Source organism: Lotus japonicus, chromosome 6 (assembly GCF_012489685.1).
Source record: "Lotus japonicus ecotype B-129 chromosome 6, LjGifu_v1.2".
NCBI lineage: Eukaryota > Viridiplantae > Streptophyta > Magnoliopsida > Fabales > Fabaceae > Lotus > Lotus japonicus.
In genome coordinates, this window is record NC_080046.1 from 42,712,040 (window position 1) to 42,729,197 (window position 17,158).

Below are 17,158 nucleotides of genomic sequence, written 5' to 3' on the forward strand. Positions count from 1 at the left end.
GTTAAACTCTGTTTCTTTTTATTTATTTATTCTACTTTGTTCGTTTGTGATTATCTATGCATATCTATATATATTTGTGTCACATATGTTTGCAATAATCTTTTTATTCATAATATCTTTATGTTTACATCATACATTCTTTCCCTAAAGTCTAGAATGGAGGATCTCTCCTCATTCTTCTGCACTCCTGGCGCTGCTCTGACCTATCCTTCTCCAGACGCTCCAGTACATGCTGGATGTTGTTGAGCCTGTTCTTTAGCTCATCCCTCTCCAGAATCTCTTCTGCAGTCTTGAGCTTCTCTTCCAAACTCTCTTTTTCTTCCAGCAGCTTGAGTTCAAGCCGGCTGAGTTCTTGCACCTCCTCAACGAAGGCAAGAAATTCCCTCAGGTCTCTCTCCAACTCTGGACGCAGGTCCTCCTCCAGCAGTGTCCGTGTTAGCTCCGAGATGGTCGTTGTACCCTCTGGATGCCTGATGTTCAGGAACAAGTCCTCCTCGAAGGCCTTCTTCCTCAGCTCTTCTAGTGCTACGATGTATGATGCCATTTTTTTTCTTCCTGAAAATTGTTCGAGGTGTGAAGCTTACCTTTCTCTCCAACGCTTTATATAGGCTTCACTTTCTCTCTGAAAGTTAATGCTCCTACAGTTTCTCGAGGTTAAGTTCTTGGTAACTGACCCTTCTCTTTACTCCCTTGACCGGTAGTAAACGTTCTTCTCTTGCATTAACTCTTCTATTTATTTCGCCTAACTCTGATTCTTGCATCGTTTTCATTTTCTTTAAACTTAGACCTTCTCTAAGGGGGAGTACCTTGTACTTCAAGCTAAGTTTTTCACACCCCAAGCCTTTTGCTTATGACAAAAAGGGGGAGTAAACCCAGTTTTTGATGTGTAAGATGTGTTAGTGTGATTTATTTTTCTTTTGGAGAATTTAAGAGTTCCACCTTCATGACCATAGATGTGTCACTGGGCAAATACAAGGAATACATTTCACTTCTTCTGAAGTGATTCTAGTTGACTCTGATACCCAAGACTCTGATACCTTGTCCATGACTCTGATTACTTATGCGCTCTGATTACTCGATTTTCATCTATGTCATAACTTTTTCACTCTGAACTCTTATATCATTTAGCTCAGAATCTAGACTTTACTAACGTTTTCATCAAGTATTAGATTCAGGGGGAGCTAAGCTCAGAATCAAGTAGTGACTTGAATTCAGAATGAGCAAGATAAACTATTCACATCAGGATAAGTCTTATTCTATATCTCTAAACTCTGAGTGAATTCAGTTTAATGTTTAAGAATTGTTCATCAAAAATCTTAGTTTTGTCATCATCAAAAAGGGGAGATTGTAAGATCAAGTTTTGATCTAGTAGTACAACTCTATGTTTTGATGATTACAAGTTAACCTTTTGATATGAACAATTGTGGTACTCTAACGTGTTTTTCTGAGTGTGCTATTTACAGGCTCTGACCTCAACTCAATCTCACACAAATCAGAAGCACTGTGTATAAAGAGTGACCTAAGCAACGCTTTCGCATTCACCATGTTCAGTATGAACAGTGGAAAAGCTTCAGAAGTTCTGAAGCTATACAAACTCTGATGAGGACTCAGTCACTAGAAGCTCTGAAGATCCAGAAAGTCTGATAACCAAGAAACACTGAAGGCTCAGATATTCTGATGGTGTAGAAGACTCTGAAGATCCAGAAGCTGATTAGTGAAGTTCTGATGTCCAGAAGCAAGATACTCTGAAGACCATGTTCTTCCCTCTGAGTTCAGAATCAGAAGAAACAATGGTCAGAGGATCTGGGCTTTCCCTCTGACTCTGATCAACCGGCTTCACAAGTTCCAATATGAAGCATTCCCCTGATCAGAAGTCTCCTAGGTTTAAAGGTCGCGTCGCTATCCAAGTACAAAAGCAACTGTACCTTCCTGACGACCTACCTAACGTTCTCAGCCACAGCAGAAGCTGGATTTTCCAGAACTGCCCTCCAACGGTAGCATTTCCCATGCATCGCTCAACCCTAATCCTTGGAGTTTATAAAGAGGCTGAAGACTGAAAGAAACGGCTAGAAGCATTCACATACGCAAGACATATTCAAAATCTTCTAAGTTTTCTTTCATCTGAAATTCATTGAGTTTACTATTAGCTTTTTAGAAGCAAATCTCTTGTAAACAATTCTTTGATAAACAGTTTTTTTAGTTCCTTTAGGAGATCAAGGTTGATCGGATCCTAGAGAAGACTAAGAGAGTGAATCTTAGTGTGAGCTAAGTCAGTGTAATTGTTAGTCACTTGTAGGTTTCAAGTGCAGTTGTAACTCTTACCTGATTAGTGGATTGCCTTCATTCTAAGAAGGAAGAAATCACCTTAACGGGTGGACTGGAGTAGCTTGAGTGATTTATCAAGTGAACCAGGATAAAATCCTTGTGTGCTTTTCTATCTCTTATCTTTAGCACTTAAGTTCTCGAAAGATTTGTCAAAATCTTTAAGGTGGAAGTTTTATACTGAAAACGTTATTCAAACCCCCCCTTTCTACCGTTTTTCATACCTTCACATATCTCCCGACCATCACGTGCGGTGAAGGCTAGAGTTGAGGGTTTCGTATTCCATATGCTATCTGCTAAAGGCCGACTTCAACGTACCTCTCGACCATCACCTCTAGTGAAGGCCAGAGTTGAGGGTCTTATGTTCCAGATTTGATCCGCTAAAGTCTTACTTCAGTGCACCTTGCGACCACCACCTACAGTGAAGGCCAAAGCTAAGGGTGTGTTTTGATGGTTGACATTCTTTCGTCACCATCCATGGACGACTAAGTACAGTTACCAGGATATGTGGCTGCTTGTGAATCATACCCATGGCCGACTAAGCATACTTACCAGGATATATGCCCTGACTGCCAACCTTACTCATGGTGGACTAAAATAATTACCTAAAGTCGTGGCCGACTACCGAGCATACCCAGGGATGACTAAGCGTACTTACCAAGATATGCAGATGGCTTCCTACCATAACCACAAAAGACTAAGCATACTACCCATGATATGTGGTTGACTGTCGTCCATGGTGATGGATGACTAAGCATACTTACAATAATATGTTATCGACTGTTGACAATACAACTAAGCACATGTCGATGACCATATCCTGCCACGACAGTCGCCCGCAACACGACCGAGTGATCGTCTCCATAACTTAACACTTTCAGCATTAATACATTCCTATCTCCCAAGGTCAACGACTCTGCCTAAGGAGAAGACGTGATGGTCAAAGATGTCACACAAGAAAATCCCCTATGCACGATTCGATCAACGACACTAAGTTCCAAGTGTCAAGCAATCCAACAGCCCTCCGGACTTCGGCCGACTAATACTACCTACCCTGCGACTTTGTGCACCATTGGATCATCGATGCTAAGTTCCATGTGTTAGACAAATCCAACATCCCTCGAACTTTCCGCCAACTATTACCTCGTACCCGCAAGTTGAATCTTAGAAAAGGCGAAGAGGAAGCCTACCTGGTACCCACATCATCTCCCCTTTTCACACCCGAATTCTAACTTGACCGTCAAAGCGTATTTATAGGTTCCACCTCGCGCATGCACAGACGATGGAGGAGCTATCCCGAAGCGTGAAAAACCACTACATCCTCAATGTTCTCAATCTATAAACACTCATCTGAGTGATTTGGTCTGACTTGTCTGATCAAGTACAAAGAAATATTATAGTCAACTTAGCTTTCAAGTTCGACCAACAAACACAAACTAAGTGTCAAGCCGACTCTAATGAGTATTATTCTTGTTGTGGTAATTTTGCTCAAGCGCAAATATAATGAATGGATTAATACAATTTTGAAGTAATTGAATATTTTCATTTTTTCTTAACTCTAATTTTCATATGTTTTCAATTCATTATTGTAATTTGTACTTTACATTGTCACTAAGCACGTCTCCGCATCTTGACCGGTGGTATCATCAATCTTTAACCACTAAGTGCATGTTTATTTTGACGTTAGAGCTAATGCAAATGTCAAACGTGCTTTCATGTATCTCAAGGCATCAAGAGTCACATTAAATTTAACATAGATCGGAGAAGCTACACGTTATTTCAACGTAGATCCACATTGAGCTTTAATGTAAATTCAAACGCACACTAAGTGCTAATACGTTTTCACTTATGGAAGCAAAATAAAAATAAATTAATGGCTTTTACAATAATATCCAAATCACATAATGTCAAATAAGATCAAACAGTTACATTACTAATCACATAATATCACAGTTGAATTTAGCATAACTTGAATGAGATGAGGCACCTTTATGCTTTTCTTCTTCCATGGAAAGGGTCAAGTATCTGATTCTATCACACAATTTACTGTAGTGTTATTGATCCCATGCTATTCTTATATGAAATTCGTTGGCATATGTCAATCCCATATAGCAAAAAGAAGAGAGAACACATTAATATACAATAAGCGAGTGAACCGAATTTAATCACATTATTGCTATTCTGCTAGATACACAAAACTTATTGAGAGGAAAATGGCAGCGGAAATGGCAGTGTCCTTTGCAATTGACCATCTACTTCCGCTGTTAACTGAAGAAGCCACTATGCTTAGAGGCATTCACAAAGGACTTGCATACATTAAAGATGAACTCGAAAGCATCCAAGCGTTCCTTAGGGATGCAGATAGAAGAGCTGCAACAGATGAAGAAAGTGAAGGAGTGAAAACATGGGTGAAGCAGGTGAGAGATGTTGCTTTCCGCATAGAAGACATCATTGATGACTACATGATCCATGTGGGGCAACAGCAGCAGCATCCTGGATGTGCAACTATAATTTGTAAGATTACAAACCTGATCAAAACTTTGAAGAGTCGTCATCAAATTGCTTCTCAGATTCAAGATATAAAGTCATGTGTTCGTGAAATCAAGGATAAAAGTGATAGATATGGTTTCCAACGCCAACAAGAAGGATCAAGCAGCAGAGAAAATGTCAAGTGGCTTCCGGGTCGAGAGGCTGCTCTTTACATTGAGGAAGCTCAAGTTGTGGGCTTTGACGTGCCAAGAGAAAAACTGATTGGTTGTGTTGGGGTTGATTGTCAAGTCCCACATTGCCCAAGTTTCTAAAATAAAGAAGGAGGTTAAAAATTAGCTATTGGAGAAGTCCCACATCGCTTAGTGTGGTGAAACAAGGGGGAGACCAAGGCTATATATTGGACCTAGGTTCTTTGTTTTTAGATGCACCAGTCAGTAGCACTTTAAGCTTATATCTGACTTAGTTTAATATTTGCTTTGTGAGAGTGTGGTTGTACTGGGGCATTGGGGTGAGAGTGAGAGAAGTCTATGTGTTGTAACAATTTTCACATAGTGATATTTCTCTGGTGGTCGCAGAATTATCTGATCTTCCACACCAGAAAAGAAGTGTGATATTGTGGAGGTACTGAAGAAGAAGTTTGCAGCTGCTATGTCTTACTCGAGCGCTATGAAGTTTGACATAGAGAAGTTTGATGGAAGAATCAACTTTGGCTTGTGGAAAGTACAAGTCAAGGATGTGCTGATACAATCAGGATTACACAAGGCGCTGAAAGGAAACACTTCTAACATGGAGGCCGACAAGTGGGAGGAACTAGATTTGAGGGTTGCAAGTGCAATTCGTCTGTGTTTGCAAAAGAATGCTGATACAATCAGGATTACAGAAGGCGCTGAAAGGAAACACTTCTAACATGGAGGCCGACAAGTGGGAGGAACTAGATTTGAGGGCTGCAAGTGCAATTCGTCTGTGTTTGCAAAAGAATGTTCTTGCAAATGTGCAGAATTTGTCATTAGCCAAGGAGCTCTAGGAGAAGCTTGAAGGGTTATATCAGGCAAAGGGCATCTCAAATCGGTTGTTGCTGAAAGAGCAATTCCACAATCTACGCATGGATGAAGGTACGAAAATATCTGATCATCTGAGTACTTTGAATAATATTATCTCTGAGCTGGAATCTATCAAAGTAGAGATTGATGATGAAGATAAAGCGTTAAGGCTCATTTTGTCTCTTCCATCTTCCTATGTTCATCTGAAACCTGTTTTGATGTATGGGAAGGAAAGTTTGAGTTTTGAAGAAGTTGCAACTAAAATTATTTCGGAAGAAAGGAGAATGAAAAATGATGAAAGCACTTCAACAGGCTCAATATTGCTAACTGGAGGTGGGGCTAATGGGAAGAAGATCCTTGCAAAGAATCTGGCGTGCTGGAAGTGTGGAAAGTCTGGGCATGTGAAGAGAAATTGTCCAGGTGGAGCAGTATCTGAAAAAGACTTTGAGGTAAGTGCTAGCACTGTCTCCCTTGTTTTGGGAGATGATGGTGATGATCTCATCTAGAAGATAAAGTTTGTCCTTATGGTATTTCCGCTATACCATGGAAAAGGACAAGTTATTGCTAGCGGATTCAGAAGCAACACACGGGCATTGGTTGGCATTGATGCAAGGTGAGTGGTGAAAGGTGTCGATGGCTGAAGAACTTCCTGGAAGCCAACATGGGAGTTGCACTATAAAATTTCAGCAAGGTTTCGACATGTGGAAATTCTTGGAATGATTTATTTCCAAGTGAAGAAAATTCTTGGGATGGTTTGTTTCCAAGTAAAGTGTACTCTTTTATGGTGGAGTATGATTGTCGGTATAGACAATGCAAGCGGAAGATGTGTAACTCTTACAATCAAGGTGGAGATTGTTAGGGTTGATTGTCAAGTCCCACATTGCCCAAGTTTCTAAAATAAAGGAGGTTAAAAATTAGCTATTGGAGAAGTCCCACATCGCTTAGTGTGGTGAAACAAGGGGGAGACCAAGGCTATATATTGGACCTAGGTTCTTTGTTTTTAGATGCACCAGTCAATAGCACTTTAAGCATATATCTGACTTAGTTTAATATTTGCTTTGTGAGAATGTGGTTGTACTGGGGCATTGGGGAGAGAGTGAGAGAAGTCTATGTGTTGTAACAATTTTCAAATAGTGATATTTCTCTGGTTGGTTGTCGGTTTAGACAATGGTCGTGGTTTTTTCTCCGGTTTTGGAGTTTCCACGTAATTTTCTTGTGTTGTGATTGTGTTTTATTTTTTCTTCAGCTCTCTTGTTTCCCAAGAGGTTGGTTGGTTGGGGGACCAGCAGAGCGCACTGTGATCTCTGTTGTGGCCATGGGAGGGCAGGGGAAAACCACTCTTGCCAAGAAAGTTTTTGACAACCGGAAGGTGATAGACCACTTTGATTGTCATGCTTGGATCACAGTATCTCAATCCTACTCCATAGAAGGGCTGCTGAGAGACATGTTGCGGCAGTTTGGCAATAAAAGGAGTGATGTTACTACAATGGATCGAAGGCAACTGATTGATGCGGTGAGAAACTGCTTGCAGCAAAAAAGGTACGTTGTCATGTTTGATGATGTGTGGAATGTGCTTTTTTGGGATGAGATTCAATTTGCTGTCGTTGATAATAAAAATGGATGTTGTTGTGTCTAGTAGAATCTCTTCTCCTTTTGTCGAAGTGCATGAGTTGCTGCCTTTAACTCTTGACCAATCTTTAGAGCTGTTCTATAAGAAGGTATTCCAATTTGACTTTGATGGGCATTGTCCAGAAGATCTGATTGATATATCTCGTGCGATTGTTAAAAAATGCAATGGATTACCACTAGCAATTGTGGCCATTGGTGGTGTTTTATCTGGTAGAGAAAAAAAAGCACTTGAATGGGAAATGTTTTTTCAAAGTCTAAGTGAAGAGCTTAGGAAAAATCGCCATTTAGATCATATAACGAAGATTTTAGGTTTCAGCTATGATGATTTGCCTTACCATCTTAAACCTTGCTTCCTATATTTTGGAATGTACCCTGAAGATTATGAAGTCAAATCGAGAAGATTGATTATGCAGTGGATAGCAGAAGGGTTTGTTAAGGTGGAAAGGGGGCGAATCTTGGAGAAAGTTGATAAAGAATATTTAAGAGAGTTGGTTCATCGAAGTTTGGTGCTAGTATCAAGTCGCCACAATGGTGGAGTTAAAGTTAAACATTATCGTGTTCATGACGTATTGCGGGAGATGATCCTTACCAAATTTAAGGATTTAAGGTTTGGTCAATTGATCGGTGAAGGTGATCATCAGTCAATGCCAGTCTCAAGCCGACGTCTATCACTAGCAACTAATTCTGAAATTTTAATGAGAGGTGATAAAATGAGTTCACAGTTTCGGTCATTGCATATTTTCACAGATGAATTAAAAGGAGATATTTTGTGGAGAGTCCTTAAAGAATACACGCTATTGAAGGTACTTGATGGTGAGGATTTCAATGGGTTCTCTGTCCCTGGTAATATTGGTAATTTGGTCCACTTGAATTATTTAAGTCTACATGCAAATTATGGTTTTCCCATGTCCATCAGTAAGCTCCAGAACCTACAGACCTTGATTATACAGGGAGAAAATGAGTATGAGATTCCAAAGGAGCTTAGCAAGCTCCGAAGACTAAGACACCTTGTGGGCAACAACATGTCTTTAACTTCATTGAAGGATGGCATTGGAGGCTTGACTTCTCTCGAAACGCTAGAGAATGTGGAATTACGTTGCAATGCAATTAGAGAGCTCGGAAAGCTTAAGCAGTTAAGAGTGTTGGGATTGATCACTAAGGAGACACATAAGGAAAGTAGTCTATGGTCCTCATTAAATGAGATGCAACACTTGGAGAAGCTGACTCTTTTTACTGTTGAAATATGGGGATACATTGAATTGAACTTTATTTCACCTCTACTTTATTTTACCTGTAGTTCGAGACTGGGTTCCACAATTCCCAAATCTTGTCAAATTGATCTTGAAAAACTCCATGTTAATGGATGATCCACTGAAATCACTACAAAATATGCCAAAATTGTCATCTCTCACACTCTATGATTGTTATAAAGGTCAAAGTTTGCATTTTGAAGGTGGAGGGTTTCAGAAACTAGAGGAACTGCACCTTGAAGGCTTGTATAACTTGAAATTAATCTTTATCGAAAAAGGAGCATTGCCTTCTCTTAAAAGGCTCTGGTTATGGTATATATCTAAACTCAAGATTCTACTACCCCCTGGTATCCATCGCTTAGAGACAATTGTAGTGGTCAACATTCAAAATTCATCAGTTGAATTCATTCACCAAAACTTGATGGACATTGAACAACATCCAACTTCAAGGGAAAAGAACCAGGTGCATATTTCTTCCTGAAAGAATTTGAAAAGAAATGAAATATATATAAAATCTGTTATTGTTTGGAACCATCAACAATTATTTACTTGTATTTTTTCATCAACCAACAATATCACCAATGCTACTAAGTACTAACATTGTGCTCTGAATTGCTAGGTGTTGGGCTAATTTGAATTCTTCATGTGGTCCTTCTCAAAATTGGCATTGTATATGTCTGTTGTTGCTGCTCTAGCACTTAAGTTTACGAATAAAGAGAATATGTATATTTTTTGTTGTCTTATAAAAATATGTAAAACCTACTGCATAAATGAGTGATTCAAGACATTTTGCTCTTGGTTTAAATTGTTTGTTGTTTGTGTTGTATGACTTACCACCATGTTGTAAGAGTTTCTGTTTTATGGATTCTATGACTTGTTTTCGTTGAGATGTGTGTTTCTAGTTTGGAATATGGAAATAGAAGTTTCATTTCCACTGTCCAATAGTAATTCAATTTATGATGAAAAAATCAGATTTGAATCATCAAGTCTTGTAACTGTCATAGTGAATTTAATGTTGAATTCGGTAAAATGCAGGAATTGAAAATAGTTGGAATATATTAAAGTTGCATAAATTTAATTACTTTCCTTTTTAAAACTAGTGTCAATTCAAACTTGTCATGGTCCTCATTGAGTATCCATCTCAATGTTGGGAGAGAGAGATGCAATGTTAAGCGGTATGATTTTGGCAAAGGAGGGAGTGGGAAGGGGAGGGGAAGAGATGAATCTTTAAGGAGAGAAATTCAAATTATATAAAGAATGGAGAAGTATGCTTCTAAGAAGAACAATCCAGGAGAGGTTTCACAAATTCTACCTCTTTGAGGGTATTTTGAATTCGCCAATTTGAATGGTATAACACCTAATAAAAATGCTATGAACTTTCAAATGCTATAAAATACTGCATTGCCATCTTAAATTCTAGTATCCAAACACATACGTAATTCGATTTCCAACCATGGAGCTCACAAGGCAATGATGTGTATGGATGCTACACTTCGTTTCCTGTATACTCTTTATGCTGTGATAGGGGCTGGAGCTGGTGCTATTCCAGGAGCAGCACTGGGAATTGGAATTTTTCCAGAAACACCAGGTAAAGGTGCCTCAGTCACATTGCTATCATTCAAGACTGGGAGCGGAGGGGCTGGTGGGGGAAGGTAGGACTTAGTAACTTGTTTTAAAAGTTTTCCAGGCTCAACAGGGCTCATATAAGGTGCTTTATAGCCATGCTTTAAACACCTGTTCTCTGCAACCAATACAGCATCAATCAAGAGTAAGCAATGAGAGAAAATAGCTTCATACAAACAAGTAGTTCTTTTTAGAATTGATTTTGTCAGGCACATAATAAGCTAATCAAAGAAAAGGTAGTATGACGTACGTAAACTTTTCAAATGGAAGTGTATTTCTACAGTAATAGCTTAGCCCGTAAGCATGCTGGGATTAATCATGAATGAAGCACTGTAAACTACACAACTTGTAGCACATCTATATAAATTTGGCTGTTGCACTTAGCACTATGCTGAGCTATGCTACTATAAAAGGCCAAACCCGGTGCTATAAAGCTCCCGCTATGCGCGAGGTCCAGGGAGGGGCAGGACCCACTTTGTGGATCTCGTGTAGGCAGTTGTACCTTGCACTTTTACTAGAGGTTGATTCCACAGCTCGAAGCTGTGGCCACAAAGTCACATGGCAGCAACCTTAACGTTGTGCCGAGGCTCGCCCTCCAACAAACTTTGTAGATCTAGAGCTATGCTACTATTATACAAAGAGATATTATAGCCAACTTAAGCTTTCAAGTTATAACAGCAAACACAAACTAAGTGGTGTTATTTCTTTAGAAACATTGTTTTATATAGAAGTTGTAACTTACTCCTGTATCTATCAGCTGTTTTAGGGAAGTCAGTAATAATTCCATTGACCTTGGCTCCTATGACAAATGAATTTATCTCAACAAATGCATCTGAGTAGTAGTCCCATGCTTGAGATACAAACTCATTGCTGAAGGTTTCTACATAAACTGGGAGGTTAAATGATTGTAGCCTTGCCACAGTGTTTGTAGAGTTAACTAGAAAGGCTGAAGTTTGAGGAAAAACAGATGCCTTTCCTACCACCACAGAATCAGCAAATGTTTTGATGTCCTCAATAGCCGAGTCAACTGCATCACGAATATTCTTATCAACTTTGTAAACCCTTTCGTATTTGGATTTGTCCTTGAATATCTTCAGTACAGAGCTATGAGTTGATTGAATCATAACTTTACGGGATCCTGGTTTATCATAACCTGCTTTCGTTAAAGCATCAAGGATTGCATTTGTCACGCTTAAACCCCGCTTCTCTGCAAGGTAAGCAGCATTCTGATAACAGAAAAAAATGTCATTAACGAAATCTATACCATATAAACATCAGTGTAAAAATTAGTTTCATTACATGATAACATTAATGCTTTTACCATGATAGTTTTCTTTCTCAAACAAAGTACTTGTCATGTGATCATTGAATTATTTTGTAAGATGCATATTGAAAACCTATAAAAATCAAACGGCTCGCCCAAGAATGAATTCTAAACGTGTGAGATAGAAATGGAAGCACTTACCTCTATGCTGATCAAGATGCCAGAGTCTTTACCCAATGACAAAAAATCAGACAATGTTAAAAATTTCCCTTGGTTTTTTAATTTCGGATTCCGATACAACAAGTACTTCTCATAAGGGTTCAATATTGAGGCTACAATGAAAAACAAAGAATAGCATCAATGAGGGATCTATGCATTTGTTGAGAATAAGTTATGCTATTTTTTCTTCCTTTGTTAAAGTGTTTATGATTCTACTTACGAGTCAATGTTTTTATCTCATTCCATGTCAAGCTAAATGTATATATGCCACTGCCATATTTGATCTCCGGAATAGTAGTTACCCGGCTTTTGAATTTGGTATCAGCAACTGTTGTGCTCTCTAAAAGATCTATAGAACTTGAGCAAAATGGTATTCCATCACTTGACATTTGAACAGGACAGTCAAGTACATCTGCTCCATCTAGTTTTGCTTTCTTATAGGCAAGGTCAGTACAAGCAGGATAATCTCCACTTGCTCCATATTTTGTGATGACCAAAGACTCCACTTTTGCATGAAAAATATGCAAGAGGAAGGAAAATGTAAGTATAGATGATTTAATCATTATTCACCCTCAACACATCCTATAACTTATTTTGTTATGAAATATATCAATACAGCAACAATAGCAGCCAAGGCTTTTTTGCTTGAATAAAAATTGGTAAACGCCCTAAATGCACTCACTCACATAGAGATAAGAATAGAAGCGAGCGAAATGAGTGATGTGATAGGAAAAAGAGTGAGAAATAGGAAGAGAAAATGGGTGGAAATTGGATGGAAGAGAAAATGGGGCGTGGGTAAATCAAACCCCTTTTCGTACTAGGTGGGAAAGGTATAAATTATATCAATAGAGAGCAAGAATAAATCATACCTTGTTTTTTGGCATTTTCTCCTAATCCTGAAAAGCAATCTGCAATAGGCGAGGAGATTTCAGAATCTGAATGGCTAGCAGATTGCAATCAAATACTATAAAGTTTTTATACCAATCTCAATGAATCATTGCCTTGATTCATAGAATCAGACCAACTAATAGTCATAAAATCCCTTAATACCATTTTCAATGTATATGTATGTTACATGTATACAAACTCATCTGATTAGTATACAGAAAGTATAATACATTCAGAAATTATGTACCTGTGTGTCCTTTTCAAGAGATAGCATTAAATAAAGATAACACTCTAATGGTCAAGTTCTGATTCACAAGGTAGAAAATAAGTTACATGCAGCTCAACTCAACAGATTACATATTCATCCCTGGCTTGAATAGTCTACCACACTTAGAAGGATGTAAGGAATAATTGCAATTCCATTTAATTCGCTTAGGGAATACATCTTAATAGACTGTAGATAATAGCATGTTAAAAAAGAGCAGCCAAGAAGAAGAAAAATAAAAGTCTTTGCTAGCATTAACTTGAAAAATATTTATAAAGCATTTGTTGGCACCATCGGTTCCAAATTTCTATACAAAATAGTTCTGATTCTGAAGGTCCATGTGTATACAGGGGTAACAAAACTTACTTATGGCTGCAGAGGGAGTTACTGGGAAATCAGAGAGCATGCCATCAACGGAGAAGGTACCACTGTCAATGAAAGACAGGCACTCAGCCAGAGGATCATTACTGAAATTGTAGCTAAATGGAACATCATTAACAAGGCCTGATACAAAAACTTGAAGCCCTTCTTCATGAGCATCTGAGACAAGAGAGGTATGTGGTTGCAGATAAAGTTCTGAGTCTACAGGCCATATATAACCCTTGGGAACAAGAATTCCAGAAGCAAAAGTTCTGATAAACGTGAGGTTTTTCAACAGTGCGCCATAAGTCTGATTGGTTGCAGGTTCAATCTTATCCTGCTCTAGAAACCTGAAAATCTGGCCTGTTGTTTTAGAACCGAAGTTTGATCTTACCCTTCTCAAGAAATCCACATCAGGTGATGAGATGTAATTGATAGATACTGGTTTAGTTGAGAGAGAGTGTAGAAAACTTTCTACACTCAAATTCTGCTGCTTGAAGAATGTATCATGCTGCATTGTATTTGAAAAAACATGAGTTAATTATAGAGATTTAGAATAAGGACCTTCCTTGAAACAAAATAATTTACTCCACCATTAAGACATAAAAGCAAACACTCCTACTACATTTACCTGAACATTTAACCACAACCCTGTTGATGGTGATTTTACTAATTTGACTACATCTTCAACACTGAGAATGTGATAGTTACATCCATCAAATTTATTAGTTCTAGAATACACTCCCTGAACAACTGTCCCAACAAGAAGAAAATTATCAGTGAGTACAAACATATATATCAAATCACAAAAGGGAAAAAGCAGTGGAACAAGATTTCCACTTCTGAGATGTTATGATCAAAGACATGGACAAAGAAATAGCTCAAAACTTAATGAACCAATGTCATTACCAACCCCATCTTCTGACTTTTGGAAATATTTTAACTCAATATTTTAGTTATAAATTGAACTAAATGTAACAAACATGGAACATAACCCCTATGTCCCGTTCCGACCTGTCTACCGAATGCTACCAAAAATGTTGACTTTTGACTTTTGAAGAGAGATTGAACTCACGAGACACATTTGCTAGTTGCTTGAAGTTGTAATCTACAGAAAACCATCCCCGGGTTGGAACCCCATTAACTGAGTAATCATTTGCTTTTCCTGGGTAAGCAATGGAAATGTCAGTGGCATTGTCCAGCTTGAGCTCTGGAAAACAAATCCCAACTCCATCCTTTGTCAGCTGCACATCACACCATAGAGTGATATTTGGGCCACTAGTGTTTAGTGCCAAACTATAGGAAGGTAAACTTGAATCTGGAAATAGCCCTGAAAACCCACCACGTGCTATCACCAGTGGGGGAGATCCTGCATAGCATGTATACCGAATGAGTATGTGAATTACTTTTAAGAGATGAAAACCCCTTGAGCAATTAACATTACCAATTTTTGGATATACTTATCCTTTATCACATTCTCTTTCTTAGATTTTAGGTTATGCATAACTGCACCAAAAGTTAGTTTAGAGGTAAGGACTAAGGATTGTTCTAACCTTTATAAGGACTTATTTAATCATGTCAATGTCTAACCTTAAAACACTCTTCATGTTCATGGCTGGACATCTAGAACGTGAAGTTTGCAGGACTAGACATTTGTGTGATAAGCTCAAACAATCTTAGAATTCAAGTTAGGCTTAACTATACCCCAAATGCTAGCTTAGGGATGAGGGTTCCTTTATAATGATTATTTAGTCATATCTCTAATTAATGTGAGCAATCTTTCAAGACTTGAACGTGCATGGATATAATTAAAAGTCGTGAAACTTCTAATCTTCTATACAGCTTTGTTATGTCTATTGATTCAAAACAGTACACGGTTTATTTCTTATTTTCCTTCAAGATAGAAAATTTGATGACTTTACACTGCCATGATATGATATTCACAATGACACTAATAATAGTATCAAATTGAAAATTTGAAATAATATCTAGTTCATTAAAACAAGAGTCAAACTTAACAAAGGACATCAAACACCCAATTTTCTTCCAAGCATGAGTCTCAACAGCAATGCAGAACTAGTTAAATAAAAGACAAATAAGGGCCATGGAAAACACTGTAAGAACACAGGTAGTAGAGAATTAGAAACACACCTTGCAAAGTTTTCCAGCCAGTTTCAGGTCCAGAAGAAGATACCAATGCTACCAATAATAAGTACCGAAGAATATGCAGAGCAAGTACATGTGGGAGACCCATGAAATGCAACATATATTTCAAATATTACCAGGAAAATCCTTATCTGGGATTTTATAGTTTTAAGGAGGCACAAACTAATGAGAATTCTGCAGTTCTAAGAAAGAAAACCAAAACTGAATGGCTTGAACTGATAGAACTAAGCTTTGGTGGACTTGACTTTTTCATCTAGAAAAATCATGAGAATAGGACAACACCCTTATCACGACTTTTCCTTCTTTATGTTCAAGTCAACTTCTGAGACAGGTCAACGGCCATATATGTATATACAGCTACTTTCCTAGTATATGTGATTCTTGTTTCTATGTGGTCACGAGGTTATTGAAACTTCGTGCAAAAACGATGAATGATTACAAAGTATAAGAAGAAGAAGAAAAAAGTATGAGACTAGAAAAAAGATGAATGGAGGAGACTAGAAAAGGTGAGAAAACTACAAAGATAATAAGAAAGGGCCAGTTAACTCGTTATGGAGCACTTTAACTGCTAGCTAACATTGCAGCATTTATATCTGCATTTAATTTATAATCACTGTTGCAGGTCCTCTTTTGCCAAAATAAAGTACATGCCAGAAATCTATTCAAAATGCTAATTCATGTTTTTCCATGTATATTCTCATTTTTGCAAGCTATTGTAGGCTTCTTTACTTAGTTTTATGTGATCAATTTTTTTGGAAAACGGTATCCACCACCGTCAACGGTGACTAATCTCCTTATTACGGGTACTGGCACTAAGTGGTAAACAGTTGATCACGAAATGTACTTTACTCTCATGAGTGATGATCGGACCCTCGGCTTCATAATTAAGGAACGAGGTGAGCAACCACCACGTCACACCTCGTGCTCTATCCAATCAAATTTTATTTTATTATTTTCATGTGTAGTTTGATAAAACTATATTCAAGAAAAATAAAAGATAAAGATTAAAATACAAGCCCAACTTTGGTTTGAGATAGACTCACATTTGAAAGGGAGATTGTTGTGTATCAAATGTGAGTAAGTCCTACATTGAAAAATAAGTTTAATATCAAGTTTTATCCCCGAGTTTTTAACAATCTCCTTTATTTGGCCCAACATTAGAAACCTGTGATTTACGAAAATTTCACGCTCATAGTGTTCATTCTATAAGGTCAATAAATTCATATCTACTTTGATTTTATGCCATAATAATTTTCACCGTTTAATTTGGTGTCACCCAACTATGACCTGGTAGTGGTTTACATCTTTAAAAATCTCATATTAAAAATACTTACGTAATAATATAAAAAATAACTGATCTGATTAAAATAAAAGACATGTGGATTTGACATCTTGCACTGATATTGCAACAAACAGGCAAAGTTCATTTGTAATGTGGGTGATTCTACTTTACAAGTAGGGATGGAAATAGGTCAGGTCATTCTTAGGGGCCTATGGCCTAGCCTACCAGAGGTTCAGGCTAGGCCAGGCCAAATTGGTAAATAGGTAAGGTTTAGGCTTTTTGAAAAGCTTATTTAGTTAAAAATGCTAGGCTAAGGTTATTCAAAAAGCCTTTTAAGCCTAATAGGCTTTTCAAAAAGTC

General features: G+C 37.9%; 1 protein-coding gene and 1 pseudogene across 1 annotated transcript; one reads left to right on the plus strand and one right to left on the minus strand.

Annotated features, from left to right (window-relative positions):
• The first annotated feature begins 4,336 nt into the window (after nt 1-4,336).
• Nucleotides 4,337-9,599, plus strand: LOC130723249 (disease resistance protein RPM1-like; annotated as a pseudogene).
• Nucleotides 9,600-9,957: 358 nt separating this feature from the next.
• On the minus strand, nt 9,958-16,013 carry LOC130723248 (glycerophosphodiester phosphodiesterase GDPDL3-like). The gene is made up of 9 exons (XM_057574223.1): nt 15,502-16,013; nt 14,426-14,719; nt 13,982-14,103; nt 13,357-13,861; nt 12,707-12,745; nt 12,058-12,342; nt 11,820-11,950; nt 11,097-11,580; nt 9,958-10,472 (listed from the first exon to the last, which is right to left on the minus strand). The coding sequence occupies exons 1-9, from the start codon at nt 15,614-15,616 to the stop codon at nt 10,243-10,245; spliced, it is 2,205 nt and encodes a 734-aa protein (XP_057430206.1). The 5' UTR covers nt 15,617-16,013; the 3' UTR covers nt 9,958-10,242.
• Nucleotides 16,014-17,158: the final 1,145 nt, after the last annotated feature.

Coding starts and splice junctions, on each gene's coding strand:
- LOC130723248 (XM_057574223.1), bottom strand. CDS start 15,616: ATGTTGCATTTCATGGGTCTCCCACATGTACTTGCTCTGCATATTCTT. Junction 13,862..13,981: donor GGTTGTGGTTAAATGTTCAG/GTAAATGTAGTA, acceptor AATACAATGCAG/CATGATACATTCTTCAAGCA. Junction 12,746..13,356: donor AACTCCCTCTGCAGCCATAA/GTAAGTTTTGTT, acceptor CGCCTATTGCAG/ATTGCTTTTCAGGATTAGGA.